At 39.2% G+C, this 15663-nt stretch overlaps 1 protein-coding gene across 1 annotated transcript in view; it reads left to right on the forward strand.

Moving 5' to 3' along the window:
- Positions 1-15663, forward strand: part of msn (serine/threonine-protein kinase msn) — a 555676-nt gene that overhangs the window by 424333 nt on the left and 115680 nt on the right. The window contains 3 exon segments of the mRNA XM_090377310.1: positions 9181-9315; positions 9317-9406; position 9489. Coding sequence (XP_090233436.1) covers positions 9181-9315; positions 9317-9406; position 9489 — 226 coding nt within the window.

The following is a 15663-nucleotide window of genomic DNA, read 5'->3' on the forward strand; positions in this document are numbered from 1 at the left end:
GGAAAAATATCACAAATGTGTTTAAAAGTGATTCTTATAACAGAACATACATATGATAATGATGAAAGTGTAATGCATTTTAATGATTTGAATTGGCAACTAATACAACTTACAGTCCATGCTCATGACCTTAACAGTGAAATTTTAGAGAGATAAATAGTTTAGTTACACAGTGAAAATTTCAACTTTCAAGGTCTTGAAATGAATTACCAAATATAATGGTGTCTCTGGAACTGATTAATATCGTAAAGCAGGGTACATTGTATTGTATACCCTACGCATGTGGTTTGGAATACGGTATTTGTGAACGTTTAACATTCGTTTTTTTGCAATGTTCATATTTTCGATTTTGTTGATACTTGGAAAACAAAACTTGTAAACCCGGGAACTCGTAAAATGGGACTACCTGTATTGAATTTGAGAGCATTTCTGAGGAGTTGTGTCTTGCTGTGCGTTGCTCTGTGCTCAAAATAGTAGTTTATAAAGACAAAAATGGTGGCCATGATAAACAGACTTTTTTTTTTTTTTGTATGTGCCCTTTCTGTTGTGCTTGCATTAATTAAAATATATATTTAAAATGTTGTTTACAGTCAAATATGTTTCCTTACTTATGGACTACTCTGTACATTAAAATTGTTTCTTTTTATATTCTGACAATTTTATATCACTAATATAGGTTAGAAATTTTTGATTTCCTATTGTCTAAAACATTTTCTTTGGTTATTCAAAATATGTGGGCCAAGTAATTAATGACAGTGATCAGAGTATACTACTTCAACAAGATGTGGATAAATTAGGCTGATGGGTGTTAAACATGGAAATTGAGTTTAACATTAATAATTGCTAGATGCTGCATTTGGTTAGCAACAATCTGAGAATAACATGCCATTTTGATGGCATCAAACTTAGGTAGGAGAATGAAAAAGACCTAGTGATAATTATATAGTCTATATGAAGTTCTATGATTAGTGTAGACAGGCTTATAATTCTGCCTATGATATACAGGAAATGGGGACAAGGGGGTGATTGTCTCGTTGTATAAGGCAATGATTAGGCAACATCTTGAATACTGAATGCTGATTTGGAAACCTCATTTTAGGAAGAATATAGATCTGTTGGGATTTGGAAATGACGCAGAGAAAAGCAACAAGAGTAGATAGGGGCAGAAAAGGGATACTCTTGCCAGGTAAGACAATGGTTGAGTAAATCTGTACTTTCTAAACATTCATAATAAAATCTGTACTTTTTTGGAGAATAATTTAACCCCCCCCCCATCAGATTTTTTTTCCACAAATTTCCATTTGTGAGTCATGTGTTGGAACCCTTCCATTTAGCCTTGATGTAGATCATTGTAGTGTCTTTCTGGCTTTGTTTCTTCTATTTGTGTCAGTGTGGTTCTGTTGTTGAAGTTGAGTGTTGTGTGGCATTTATCTTTCTTTCTTTTAGGCTTGGTAGATTGGTGTTGTGTTTTCCTGGAAGTAATCATACAGGTTCTTAATTGTCTTCTCTTGTTCAGTTAGGTCAGTTAATGCCCTCCCTCCTTTATTGGCTATGGGTAGTCTATTGGTGGCCAGCTTCGGGTAGTATTATTGGTGGCTCTTTTGGACATCAGTATCCTGGTCAATGTCATAATCTGTTGTAGCTTGAAGTTCGTTAAACCTATGATCCTGAAGGAGTACAGTAGCACTGGGACTGCATAAGCGTGTTTGACCGTGGCCATTTTCTCACCATTCTGCTTTGTTTTAGCGGGCTGCTCAGTGTCAGTTGGTATTTCTTAGTCAAGCAGACCTTAATCTCCTTGTGTTCTAACTGGTGGGCTTGCATCATCCCCAGCTATTTATATGGCTCTCCCTCTGTCATGGCTTCAATCTCTTCACCAGTCTTCAGCTGCTAGTTTCGTCTGACTGGATGTCCTTGATGCAATCCATGGGTCTTGCATTTATCTAGGCCAAATTACATCCTGATGTCGTTGCTGGCTGAACTCTTCAGTAATCCAGAGTAGCTGTTGGAGTAGATTCTTAGTTGTGGCATAGAGTTTAATGTCATCCATGTACATCAGGTGAGAGAAAGGGTGTGCAGGTTATTCCTCCCTTCGTTTAGGGTATACCTGTACTAGCTGTTATTAAGCATGTGGACAGTGGGTTGAGACAACCATAGTGGGCTCAGAGCATCTCCCTGGAAGATTCCTTTTCTGATGAGTATCAGTCTGGTCACGACGTTCTTGATGGTGGTTTTCCATTTTGTCGTGGTCAGGATCTTGTACGTTATTGGGAGCCAGGTGATTGGTCTATACTTTACTGGTTTTGTAGTGTCTTTGTCCTTAGCCTTCAGGTAAATGGTTCCTTGAGTCAGAGAATCTGGGATTGTGTCAAGGTGCATTATTATTTGGGTGAACTGCTGCACTATGTTCCTCTGTGTGCAGTTGAATTTCTTATACTAGTAGTTGTGGATGTCATCTATTCCTGGTATTCGCCAGTACCAACTATTGTACTTCTTACTCCTGAATCACTCATTTTGTTATCTCATGTATGTTCTTGGTTTTCTTCCTTTCTAGATCTATCCAGTGGGCACAGCTGTTATGGCTAACTTTGCTGCATCACAAGTTTCCCTAGGACTCCTTGAGTACCTCCTGGTTGGAGGATCCATTGCCCTCCTTCTCCTCTTGTCCAATTTTCTGCTAGAAGGCTCTCTGATTTTCATCAAATATCCAATTGTCTGTTTTCCTCTGGGCACTCTCCCTGTAATGGCGAAATCTCTTGCTAAGTGCTGGAAGTTTCTGCTTGAGGGGTTTCAAGATATTCTCTGTTTATAGGTCTCATGTTGCTGTGGATGTTGTCTTTCTTGAGGATGGTCTTCACTTTTCTAATCAGCTTCTTACATCTGTTACCCTGTTGGTATTGGGTTGGTGGTTCCTTGTTTTTGCATTTTGTGTCATGGTGGTCTCTAAAAAAAATTGGAGCAATGTGACATTGGAGGCAAGTTGCTGCTGTGGATAAAGGGGTGGCTGAGGGGGAGAAGACAGAGAGTGGTAATCAATGGACACTGCTCATCGTGGACTAGTGTTATTAGTGGAGTCCCTCAGGGCTCAGTGTTGGGTCCATTATTGTTTTCTGTATTTATAAATGATATTGATGATGGTATATTAAGCTTAATGTCGAGGTTTGCAGACGATACAAAGGTAGGCAGGGTTGTCAAGGACACTACTGACACTATGCTGCTGCAACAGGATCTGGAAAGGTTGAGCAGATGGGCTGAGAGGTGGCAAATGAAGTTTAACATTGACAAATGTAAAATACTGCCCATGGGAAACAGCAACCCCAGAGCAACGTATCAACTCTGTGGTACTACACTGACAGTGGTAGAGAATGAAAGGGACCTGGGGGTGGTTGTGCAGGCAGATATGAAGTTCTCTGAGCAGTGCAGATGGGCTGCAAGAGTAGCTCATGGTGTATTGTCAATGATATATAGGAATTTTTCTAGCAGGGATAAGGAGGTGATTATTCCCTTGTATAAGGCAATGGTCAGGCCACACCTAGAGTACTGTATACAGGTCTGGAGGCCTCATTTCAAGAAGGATGTAGAGCTGCTGGAAAGAGTACAGAGAAGGGCAACAAGATTAGTGAATGGAACAAAGGGGTGCTCTTATGAAGAAAGGCTTAAGTTTTGCAAATTACAGGTCTGGAGACTAGGCACCAGCGAGGTGATCTCATAGAGGTGTATAAAACCTTGAATGGTTTGAGCATGCTCAATGCTGATGGGATTCTTCCTCTCGCTCAGAATAATCACCTGAGAGGGCATAAATTCAAATTGAGGAAAGACAGATGTAGGATAGATGTGCGGAAATGTGCCTTTAGCCAGCGGGTGGTTGGTTGGTGGAACAGACTTCCATCCCTTGTCGTGGAAGTTGATAGCCTAAATAAGTTTAAGGCTCAGCTGGACAGGTATTTCGAATGAGTAGAGGGGTGAAGTGGAAGTGGTTTTTTTTTTTTTTTTTTTTTTGGCTGATGCTGCATAAGCTTGCTTTCTTGCATCAAATGCCTCTGCTAATGCTAATCTGTTACCCTGTTGGTATTGGGTTAGTGGTTCCTTGTTTTTGCATTTTGTGTCATGGTGGTCTCTAAAAAAAAAAAAAAAAAAAAAAAAATCCAGCCAAGTAGATAAGAAAACACAAATTATATGCTTCTCTTCTCACACAGGGAAATATCCAGTAGATCTTTGAGTTTACCAAATACTTACCTGTGTGTGTGTTACCAGTCTAGTGTTACTTTGTTGTTGTTGAGATAATCTGGTATTATTCACATATTGAGGTGGTCTGTCACTTGCCACAGGATTCTGTTGGGTCTCTGCTTTGGTATTGTGTGGGTCTTTGTGGGGTCCATTACCTCAATCTGCTAGGGCTTTCTTCCACTCTTCTATTCTGGATATCACGATCTCATCTGTTTGCACTTCAGGTGCTCCAGGTTGTAGTTTTTGTACTTGCTCTCCCCCCCTCCAGTTCTGGTTCTGAAATTGTTCTGTGTCTGTATTCATTATTCTTTGTAGTTGGTTGCTCACATCCTGCTTGATTTTTTTTTTTTTTTGCAAGATTCCAGGAGCTATCAGGTTCATTAGCATTAGTAGAGGCATTTGATGCAAGAAAGCAAGCTTATGCAGCATCAGCCAAAAAAAAAAAAAAAAAATCCACTTCACCCCTCTGTTCGTTCAAAATACCTGTCCAGCTGAGCCTTAAACTTATTTAGGCTATCAACCTCCACCACAAGGGATGGAAGTCTGTTCTTCTTGACAATGGTTGATTTCTGGTCTGCTGTTTGGTGACCCAGACAGTCTGAAATTGTTCTAACCACTTCGCGTTTGGTTTTGTCCTATACATTGTCATATCTGTCTCTAGTTTCATTATTTCATAGTATGCTTGCATGATGAAAATATTCATTTGAATGTTCCACTTCATGCGTTGGCTGCTTCTTCCCTCCTGGGTGATCACTAGTGCAGTTGTGCAGGAAGCACTTCCAGTTGTTTGGGCTGGATGAGCTTGTCCTTCAGTTGTCGGTAGTTAGTTGTTGTTATTATTAATATTATTATTATTATTAGTAGTAGTAATAGTGGCATATGATGTAAGAAAACAAGCTTATAAAGTATAGCCAAAAAAAAAAAAAAAGAAAAGAAAATCCCTCCCTTATCACCTGTCCATCCCCCTCCAATAATTTGTTAGTTTATTCAAATTGATTGCTTCCACACACACAGAGATGAAAGCTTTCCAACAATCGCTCACCTTCTGGCTAAAGGCACGCCTCTGCACATCTATCCTGTAGCCATCCTTCCTCAATTTGAATTTATCCACTCCTCATTTGTAGTCTGAGCAAGAAGAGTAACATCAGCACTGAGCTTGCTTGATCCATTCAAAGCCTTAAACATCTCAATAAGATCACCTTGCATCATCTGGTGCTTAGTTTCCAGATGCTGCAATTTGCAGAACTGATGCCTGTCTTCATAAGATCCCACTTTCGTTTCCTTCATTAGGTCTCATTGCCCTTCTCTATAGCTGTTCCAGCAGATGTACCTTCTTCCTAAAATTAGGCTCCAGACCTGTATTGCAGTACTCAAGATAAGGCCTTGCCATTGCCTTATACAATGTGATAATTGCTTCCTTCTCCCTGCGAGCAAAGTATCTGTACAGTAAGTACCTGACTTACTTAAATTTGGACTTATGTAAATTTTTTTTTTTAGGATTATAAAATTTAAAACAGCAAAAAAAAAAAAAAAAAAAAAATCCGGCTACTTTTTATTATTATTATTAGCCATATGGTGCAAGGAAGCCTGTGGCTTATGCTGCACCAGCCAAAAGAGAGAGAGAGAGAGAGAGAGAGAGGAGAGAGAGAGAGAGAGAGAGAGAGAGAGAGAGAGAGAGAGAGAGAGAGAGAGAGAGAGGCACAAGGGAATCACCAAGAAAGAGAAGAATGATGATATCCAGCTCAGGACCCTGGGTGTGCCAAGCCATACTCACCAGATGTGAGCCCCTGGGGTGACTTCACCGCTGTCCCCAGATAGTTTTTAATTGAACTATATAACTATTTTTCTTCGTTCTTCTGAGGATATTATGTGGTTTTTGTAATATTGGCATATCACTGTAGCAGCAATATTTTATTGTCATTCCCGAGTTACATAAAACTCGACTTATTCAAGAAGTCCTGGAACATTTCTCTCTCATGTATGTTGGGGACTTACTGTATATCATAGACAAAGCACTGATCTGCCCTGGCACCTGCCTACACTACACAGAGGACTTCATATCTGACTGCACAATTACCCTTCAGATCTTGTCGTTTTTCCACTTCCTGAGTGTAGTACCACACAATTGGTACATTAATCTGTTATTACTATTAACCATATGCAGTACTTTGCATTTGTGAAAGGTAAATATCAACTGCCTGATTTGTTTAGATATTGATGCAGGAGCTTAAGCTGTTACTGTCATTAACCACCCCTGCCATCTTGTATAATCTGCAAGTTTTAGACATTAAGCCTGATATACTTTCATCAATATCATTAATAAATATAGAAAACAGAGGCCCAGCACTGAACCCTGGGGAACTCTACTAATAGCATTGTCCATGAAAAATAGTGTCCATTAATAATCACTCTGTCTTCTCCCACTCAACCATCCTTTTATCCAGAGTAATAATTTGCCCTTAATGTCACACTGCCCCAATTTGTAGCACTTGTTGAACTTCTGCGGTATGTCCCGAAAAAAGCAATTTAGAAATTCCTGTGTGCCTGGCTAATGATTCCAGTAAGCGTTACCCACGTGCATAGTTACAAATTGATAGCTGTGTCTCTGCATTTTTGGAGAAGGATAAACATGTTGTTACTCCTCTAATTTTGGGCAGATGTTGAAGTATGGAGTATTGTGAGATTTTTAAATGCAAATGGGATTAATTCCAGTGATATTTTCTTCAAAAAACTTCTTAGCTTCTCTCATTGTATGGTTAACATGCTATGAGCCATAAACAAGTATCTGTTTTTTGTGTAAACAATTCAAACTGTTGAAGGGGAAGTGAAATTGTATTCACAGCAGCACAACTCCTTGAATTCCTCTGTCATTTCTGCTGCAAATATTGCTGAAGGATATGGAGTTGCACTGCTTTTGAATTTCCCCCTACATCTGGTGAGTATGGGCTTGGCATATCCAGGGTCCCTGAGCTGGATATCATCATTCTTCTCTTTCTTGGTGATTTCCTTCTTTTACTCTCTCTCTCTCTCTCTCTCTCTCTCTCACACACCACACACACACACACACACACACACACACACACACACACACACACACACACACACACACAGGGTAATTCAGAATTTTTTTTTTTGCTGTGCAGCATAAGCCTCAGGCTTCCTTGCACCACATGGCTAATAATAATGAAGCACTTCCAAGAAGGTCTTGTTCTTCATTGCTAGAAGAAAACATTAATCAATTGAAAACCTTATTCAAACAAAACAGCTAAGTGAAACTTTGTAAATGGCCAATTGTCTCAACATTCCAAAGATAATTTACAATAAATTTTTTATGAAAAGTTTAGATATTGAAAATTGTCATCACAATGGTACTGAAACAACTTTCATGATTTTCACAAATCTCAGAATGTGGGAAATTCTTTGGATATTTCTTTCTTGATATGAGTGGGAAGTGAAATTATATTCACAGCAGTGAAACTACACAAGCTGCTCAAGGAACCAGTAATTTTTTTTGAAGAAATGCAGATAGGAAATTTTAAAGCACCTATATTATAGTCCAGATTTTGCACCTTGTAACTACCATCCTTTCAGAATAAAGAAATCTTACTTAACAAGAAAGAGATTTGGTGACAAAAAAAAAAAAAAAAAATTAAACAGCATCAAAAAGTTGGTTAATGCAACTCTGTAAAAAGTTCTGCGGATCAGTATACAAAAGCTTGTTTCTCAGTGGAATAATATGATCACTATGTATGAAACTAGTTTAAGATGTGTTGAACATGATTCAATTAATGTTTTTTACAAATTTCATAATTTCTTTTTGATTTTAAGCCTGACTGCACCTTACTTTCAGGACATCACTCATATATCACTGTGAAAGCAATATCTATGTCCCCCAATATTTAGAACCCCCCCAAGGTTTGGTGTTAGGGCTCATTGTTATTTTCTATATTTATCAATGATATTGATGAATGTATATCATGCTTAATGTCCAAGTTTGCAGGTGATACAAAGGTTTACAGGGTTGTTAATGATAATATGCTAGTGCAATAGAAAAGATAGGCAGACAGGCTGAGAGGTGGCAACTGAAATTTAACCATTAACAAATGCAAAGTACTGCATATGAGTACTGGTAACCCCAGAGAAACATACAAACAGTGTGATACTTCACTCAAGGTAGTGGAGAATGAAAAAGACCTGAGGGTAATTGTGCAGTGAGATATGAAGTTTTCTGAACAGTGCAGGCAGTCTTCAAGAGTAGCTCATGTCAATGATATACAGGAATTTTGCTAGCAGGCATAAGGAGGTGATTATCCCTTTGTATAAGGCAGTGGTCAGGCCACACCTTGAGTACTGCATACGTATCTAGAAGCCTCATTTTAGGAAGGATGTAAAGCTGCTGGAACAAGTACAGAGAAGGACGGGAAGATTGGTGAGGGGAACAAAGGGGTACTCTTACCAAGCAAGGCTTCAGTTCTGCAAATTGCAGCATCTGGAGACCTGTGGGGTGATCTGATTGAGGTGTTAAAGCTTTGAATGGTTTGAGCAAGCTCAATGCTGATGAGATTTTTCTCTTGCTCAGATTATGCACGTGAGGGAGCATAAATTCAAATTGAAGGATAGTTGCTGAACAGATGTGCTTGCTAGCATTTAGCTAGCAAGTGGTTGATTGCTGGAACAAATTTCCATCTGTCATCGTGGAAGTTGATCGCTTAAGTAAATTGAAGGAAGAACTAGACAAACATTGGTGGGAATGGATAGGTGGAATGAAGTGGTTTTTTTTTTTTTTTTGACTGATGCTGTATATGCTTGCTTTCTTGCATCATATGCCATTCATTAAAGGAATTTCTTGCTTTTTATTATCTATTTTACAAGCATATTAACTTTTAAGTATTAAGTTGAAGTTAAATGATCTTGAATATATATTAAAAGTGTAATTTTTTTTGTCTGTTTCAGTACCGTCAAGCTGTAAATAAAACGCCTCCTCAATTACAATACAAGCAGCGTTCCTTTCTCACATTTGGTTTTGGAGCTGGTGGTGGACCATCTCCCTCTCCACAAAGGCAATCCCACATCAATGTTAATGTCACCCCCAACGTCACATGAAATAACACCTGATACACCAGAAATCCGCAAATACAAGAAGAGGTTCAACTCTGAAATTCTTTGTGCTGCATTATGGGTAAGCTCAGTGAATTTAAGGTTGTAATTATGTATACATTTGTTTCTGGTGCTTATGGTTTGATTACCATGTTATTATGCAGGGTTGTTAAAATTAAAGTATCCCTATGTAGAGGGCTCTGGAGCAAGTTCTAAGGCTCGTGCTGAGAAGAAATCTGGACAACAAGTACAATAAAGAATGCGCTCGCCATTTATTCAAAAAAAAATTAGTTACAAAATTTGTCACTGTATGACATAACTATCTTAGTTACGATTATGCAAATAACGTAAGTTATTTGCATAATCGTAAATTATTGCCACAGAGCCCACTACTCAGCTCTACTGTACTGTATAAAAGCAAAACAGTCTCTTCAAAATCATACAGTAGATGTTTGCCTGCACTGCAACAGCATTGCCAACAGTGTTACAGGAAAGGGCGCAATTAGTGAAGCTCTACTATCAGAACAGCAACAATGCAGTGGTGGCTATTAGAGAATTCTGGCATCAGAAGTGTATAAGGCATGGACCTATGACTGTTTTTGCTGTCCGCAAAATGATTGTGAAATTTGAAGCGACAGGACATCTTGGTCTTAAACCAGGTAGAAGTCGAAAACGAGTGGACATCCTCTCGTTTTGAAGATGTGGCTATGGCTGTCGTGGATTATCAAGTCAATCTCCATGTGGTAGCACAAGTGTGCCAGCTGTTTCTCATGAAGTGGACATGCCATATTCCACTGTAAGGCTAGTAATGCATAAGGTACTATCCTTACAAGATGCACATGCTACAGCAGCTAAAGCATGATGATGCAGATATTTGTTTCACATACACACCTCAGTTTCTGGAGCGAATGACAGTGGATATCACTTGGTCATGGACCATCCTTTGGAGTGATGAAGCTCACTTCTGCTTAAATGGAAAAGTGAATATGCACAACTGTTGCATTTGGGTAACAGAAAAACCCTCGAGTTATCCAAGGGTTTCCGTTAGATTCTCTAAAGTGACAATGTGGTGTGGATTTACAGCCACATCCATGATTGGGCCATATTTTTTTGAACAGGTAGCACCAACTGGACCCAGCACCTGTTCCGTCACAGGACAGCGATATTATGAAATGTTGGAAAGTTTCGCAATACCAGAGCTGCAGGTGCCTCTGTAGCCAGGTGGGCAGGAGCAGCAGTGCGTAGCACACGCTTCTTGATTAGACCAGGGTTCGAGCCCTTGGCCGCCAAATACGGAGGATGTGGAAAGGTCAGGGAATGACCACTGTATATCCCCGGCGCAATATGGCCTTAGATGCTTAATGCTCCTAAAAACCAAATAACAACAACCAGAGTGTGCAACAACGTGGGTGCCTTCAGGATACCCATATTCATGCAAGATGGTGCACCACCCCCACATCCACCGCTGTGTCCAAAGATTGCTAAGGCAACACTTTACAAACAAATGGGTCATCAGCCATTGTTTCAGACAATCTTGGTCACCCCAATCACTGGACCTCACCCCAATGCGGCTTCTGGTTATGGGGATTTTTGAAGAACCAGGTGTATCGGGAAGTATGTCAAACTCTGGCAGATCTGAAGGACAGCATTAGACGCCATGTGCTGGCTATTCCAGTTGACATGTTACGTTCTGCTGTAGAAAATGCCGTTCTTCGAATGGAAACTGTTGTTGACCAAAATGGAAGACACACCGAACAATTGTAGTGCTGTTCAAGTGATTTGTATTGCCACAGTGCAACATAGTGACAAATTTTGTAACTAATTTTTTTTCTTCCAATAAATGGCAAGCGCATTCTTTATTGTACCTGTTGTCCAAATTTCTCTTCAGTACGAGCCTTAGAATTTACTCCAGAGATACTTTCATTTTAACAACCCTGTATATAAAGCTGCATTACAGTGTCAATTAAAACTTTAGTTTTTAGTATAATTGCCAATTATATAGAGCTGTTATTTGCCAATATGATTTATAGGTGATCATGGGGTCTAAGAAATTCTCTAAATCTATTAGCATGGGGTTTAGTTAATATTTTGTGTTCTTAAAGTGTAAAGAGTGATATTTTTAGATGTTTGCAGTTGCTTAGGTTTATGCCATGTTTCATAGGTCACATATTTCCTGTATTCTATCATGTGTATTGGGGGGGGGGGGATTTCTAAACATCTCTTTTTTCTGGAAGAGAAGAAACACCAATGTTAATCTTTAGCTCTAAAACTTAAATGATAAAATAGAAGAATAAGCAATTCCTTCAGTACACCCTCCTCCCCAATCCTAATTAAAAAAAAAAAAAAAAAAAAAAAAAAAAATGGTGCTTGTCATTGACAATTTTCTTTTTCTTATTTTTAAAAGATTTTAACTTCTTTGAATTCTCTTGGGAATATACCAATGTTTGACCTTTTGTTAATAGATTTAAGTACTTACTAATCAGGTTTTTTTAAGGGAAACTTCAATTTTAAATGTGTTTTTACAATTTTTTAAGCTGTTATTTTCAGCAAAACAAATTATTGAAAGTGGTACAAGGAAGTAAGCTTATACCGTAACCCCCCACACACCATAAGTCCATTCCCTCTAATGACACTACTTTGCATTTTTAAAAAAATTCACAAATTTTTTCAGAAAAGGGTGTTTCTGAATCATTTTCTAATGTTAACAAAAATGATTTGTTTCCACCACATTGTGCTTTTTTTAAAAAAATCACAAAAGAAAATATTAGATTTTTCACAAAGTTTTATTAATTTTGGCTGAATTTGTGCCAAAATTAATAAATGTTAACAAGGTGCTACTTTGCCAGACTTAATATTTTGAGGTTCAATGAAATTAGTGTTTTAGCTTCTAATGACTGATCGATGGGAATTTAGTACAAAGGCAGTTGAAGCAAGGATCTATCACAAACTATTTTAGCATAGTTTTGTGGTCAACCAGTGCTATATGAACTATGTTCTTTGATCCAAGCAATAAACTGCCCTTCTCTGGCCAGACCTTGATGTCCCAGTGCTGACTCATTGCCAAATTGTCCCACTCATACAAAAAGCAAGGTATTTTTCTTTGTGTAGCCAAGTAACATGCCTGTTACTTTAAAATCAGCACAGACCAGCCAAGCATGTTCTTCATACTTAATATTTGTCAACAACAACAACTTCAAGTTCTTGTGTTTCTTTTGAATGCATGGAGTGAGCCACTGGAATTGACCCATATTTATTTCCAATTTGGAGCAACACACCTTTGAGACTCCTCTTTAATGAGTCAATAAAAAGTCCCCACTGTTGTAGGATTGGACCACCGTGTAACTAATTCCTAAATAGTTCATTCAGTCATTTATATTATTGCAAAACAACCATAGAATTGCCCTCAGAAACGTAGGGATACTAAGAAAATGATAATCTTGATGCTAAGAAAGCTCCAGGTCCCGATGTCATTTCTCCACTTGTTCTCAAAACCTGTGCTCCTGAACTTACTCCTATTCTTTGCCGCCTTTTTTCACTTTCTTATTCCAAAGGTATTTTTCCTTCTGCTTGGAAATTTTCTCATATCCAGTCAGTTCCTAAAAAGGGTGACAAATCCCTCCCATCCAATTATCGTCCCATTGCAATTACTTCTACTCTTTCTAAAGTAATGGAGAAATCAATTAACCACCAACTCTTAAACTACCTAGAAACCTTCCGTCTGATCAGCAATCGCCAGTATGGATTCCGTCAGTGTCGATCCACTGGTGATATTCTGGCTTATGTTACCCATTTATGGACTAATTCAATGGAAAGGTTCGGTGAAACACAAGTAGTTGCTCTTGACATCTCAAAGGTTTTCGATCATGTTTGGCATAAAGGTCTTCTAAACAAGCTTCCATCTTATGGGTTGCCAACTGTTTTTAGTAATTGGTTATCCAGTTTTCTCTCTGATCGCTCACTGAGGGTGATGGTAGGTGGCTCTCTGTCTTCTAACTTCTCCACTAATGCCGGTGTCCCCCAAAGTTCAGTTCTTTCCCCCACTCTTTTGCTCTTGTATATTAATGACCTTCTTCCATTGACTGGAAATCCTATCCATAGTTTTGCCGATGATAGCACATTGCATTCCACTTTGGCCCCAGGTGCCAAGCGATTTTGTGATCAAGTGTCTTTGCCAGTGAATTGCGCTCTCTTGAATAAGTAAAATCGTCTTCTTTATTTACAGCGTTACACTAACAATCAATTAAATAAGCTTCAGTAAAGAAATCACTTTACTTGAACAGGAGGAAAAGTAACCTTCTTTCTTTTTTTTCCCCTTTTTTCTTTGCGTATTACTACTAACCCACTACCGCTTGGTCACAAAGGTGGCACTGCTCCTGCCTCCACGTGGCGGGGCCGGTAACCTGGAGGGGAAAAGGTCTCCCTTCCAGGGCGAAATGGAGCAAGAAGTCCATAAAACCCAGAAAAACACTGGGTACACAGAAGAAACTCTGACAAGGCAAGAACAAAAGGAGTCTGGTTTTGTCGCAGCAAAACGTCAAGACTGACGTAGGCAGAATCCGAACCCCAACCTTTTTTGATTATACATTCAACTCAAGAACAATCAGTTGGAAAACTCTCCCCTTTCCTAGTGCAAAAATGCCTAGAAAGCTTAATAGGTACTCCCAAGACAGTTCGTCAATTAAGATCTGGAGACCTACTGGTTGAAGTTGTCACTGCCAGACAATCTGAACAACTACAAAAATTACAATCCTTTGGTGGAATTTCGGTCAGCGTTTCACCGCATGTTTCCTTGAACTTGTCAAGAGGTGTCATCACTGAGTGGGACCTCATCAATTTGTCAGATGAAGAACTCAAACAAGAATTACGAGAAGAAGGAGTCATCAATGTAAAGCGAATTCTCACGAAGAAGGATAATGTACTAGTTCCTACCTGGAACTATAATCCTTACTTTTGATAATCCTAAACCACCAACAATGATCAAAGCCGGTTACCTTAACTGCCGAGTTAAACCATACATACCAAATCCATTACGCTGCTATAAGTGCCAGAAATTTGGGCACTCACAGACGGTCTGCAGAGGAGCAGCTGCCTGTGCCACATGTGGATCCACTGAACATTCTACAAATGACTGCACTAACACAACTCCAAACTGCATTAACTGTAAAGAAGCCCATCCGGCGTATTCGAAGGAGTGTCCCCTTTGGAAACGCGAAAAACAGATACAGCGATACAAAACTGAACATAATATAACCTACCAAGAAGCTAAAAAATCTTTACCAGTTCCAAATACTAACAAGCCAAGTTATGCCCAAATAACCAAAAATCACGTATCAATTGCTACCCAAACAGAGGTAACTATACCACCAACAAAGTCACTAGCTGAATGGGCAAAGTCAATATTGTCCCCAGTGCCAACACCCCAAACAAAAAGCAATCAAAGCAAAGCAATAAATACGCCAATCACAATACAACCAGATGCCACTCAACAGCAAAATACTACAGTGTCTACCACTCCCGACTCAAACCAAACAGACTACATGGATTCAGAAGATAATTCGAAACCTTATTTCCCAAAGAAGGGAAAAGGTAAACTTGAGCGATCTAAACCTTTGCACCTCGAAAACAAATCGAGGGCTCCACTAAACCAAAATAATGCTTACTTTCTTATAATGGAACTGCAGAGGCTATCGCAGTAATTTGGCTGACATCCGAGATCTCCTTTCACAGTATGATCCTGTTGCCTTCTGTCTACAGGAAACCAATCTAACACCAAATACAATTGTTTCCCTTCAGAAATACATAATGCATCGGCAGGATTGTGTTGCCCACAATCTGAACAACGTTGCACATGGAGGAGTAGCGCTGATCGTAAACTCCCAGATACCCTCAAAAGCAATCCCACTAAAGACAAATCTTGAAGCAGTTGCTGCACGAATCAATGTCAACTTTGATTTAACCATAGTCTCATTATACTTACCACCTAACCAAAACATAAGCTACGCTGAATTAGAAGAACTAGTGATTCAGCTTCCCAAACCCTACTGTATCCTAGGAGACCTGAACAGTCACCATCCGCTATGGGGAAACCATAACCTGGACAAGCGGGGAAAAACTGTCGAAAAATTACTTGATCAACACAATCTGATAACTCTCAATAATGGAGCGCACACTTATACGCATTTTCCTACAGGATCTACCTCAGCTATTGATGTCTCTTTATGCTCAGCAACCATATACCCTCTGTTCGGATGGACTATTCACAGCAACCCACTGAGCAGTGATCATTACCCTGTGATATGCCGCATTGATACAAGCGTTCCCCATATTTTTTACCGAATT

The sequence above is a fragment of the Mastigoproctus giganteus genome, chromosome 1, assembly GCF_048544385.1.
Source record: "Mastigoproctus giganteus isolate SK-2022 chromosome 1, ASM4854438v1, whole genome shotgun sequence".
Classification (NCBI taxonomy): Eukaryota; Metazoa; Arthropoda; class Arachnida; order Uropygi; family Thelyphonidae; genus Mastigoproctus; species Mastigoproctus giganteus.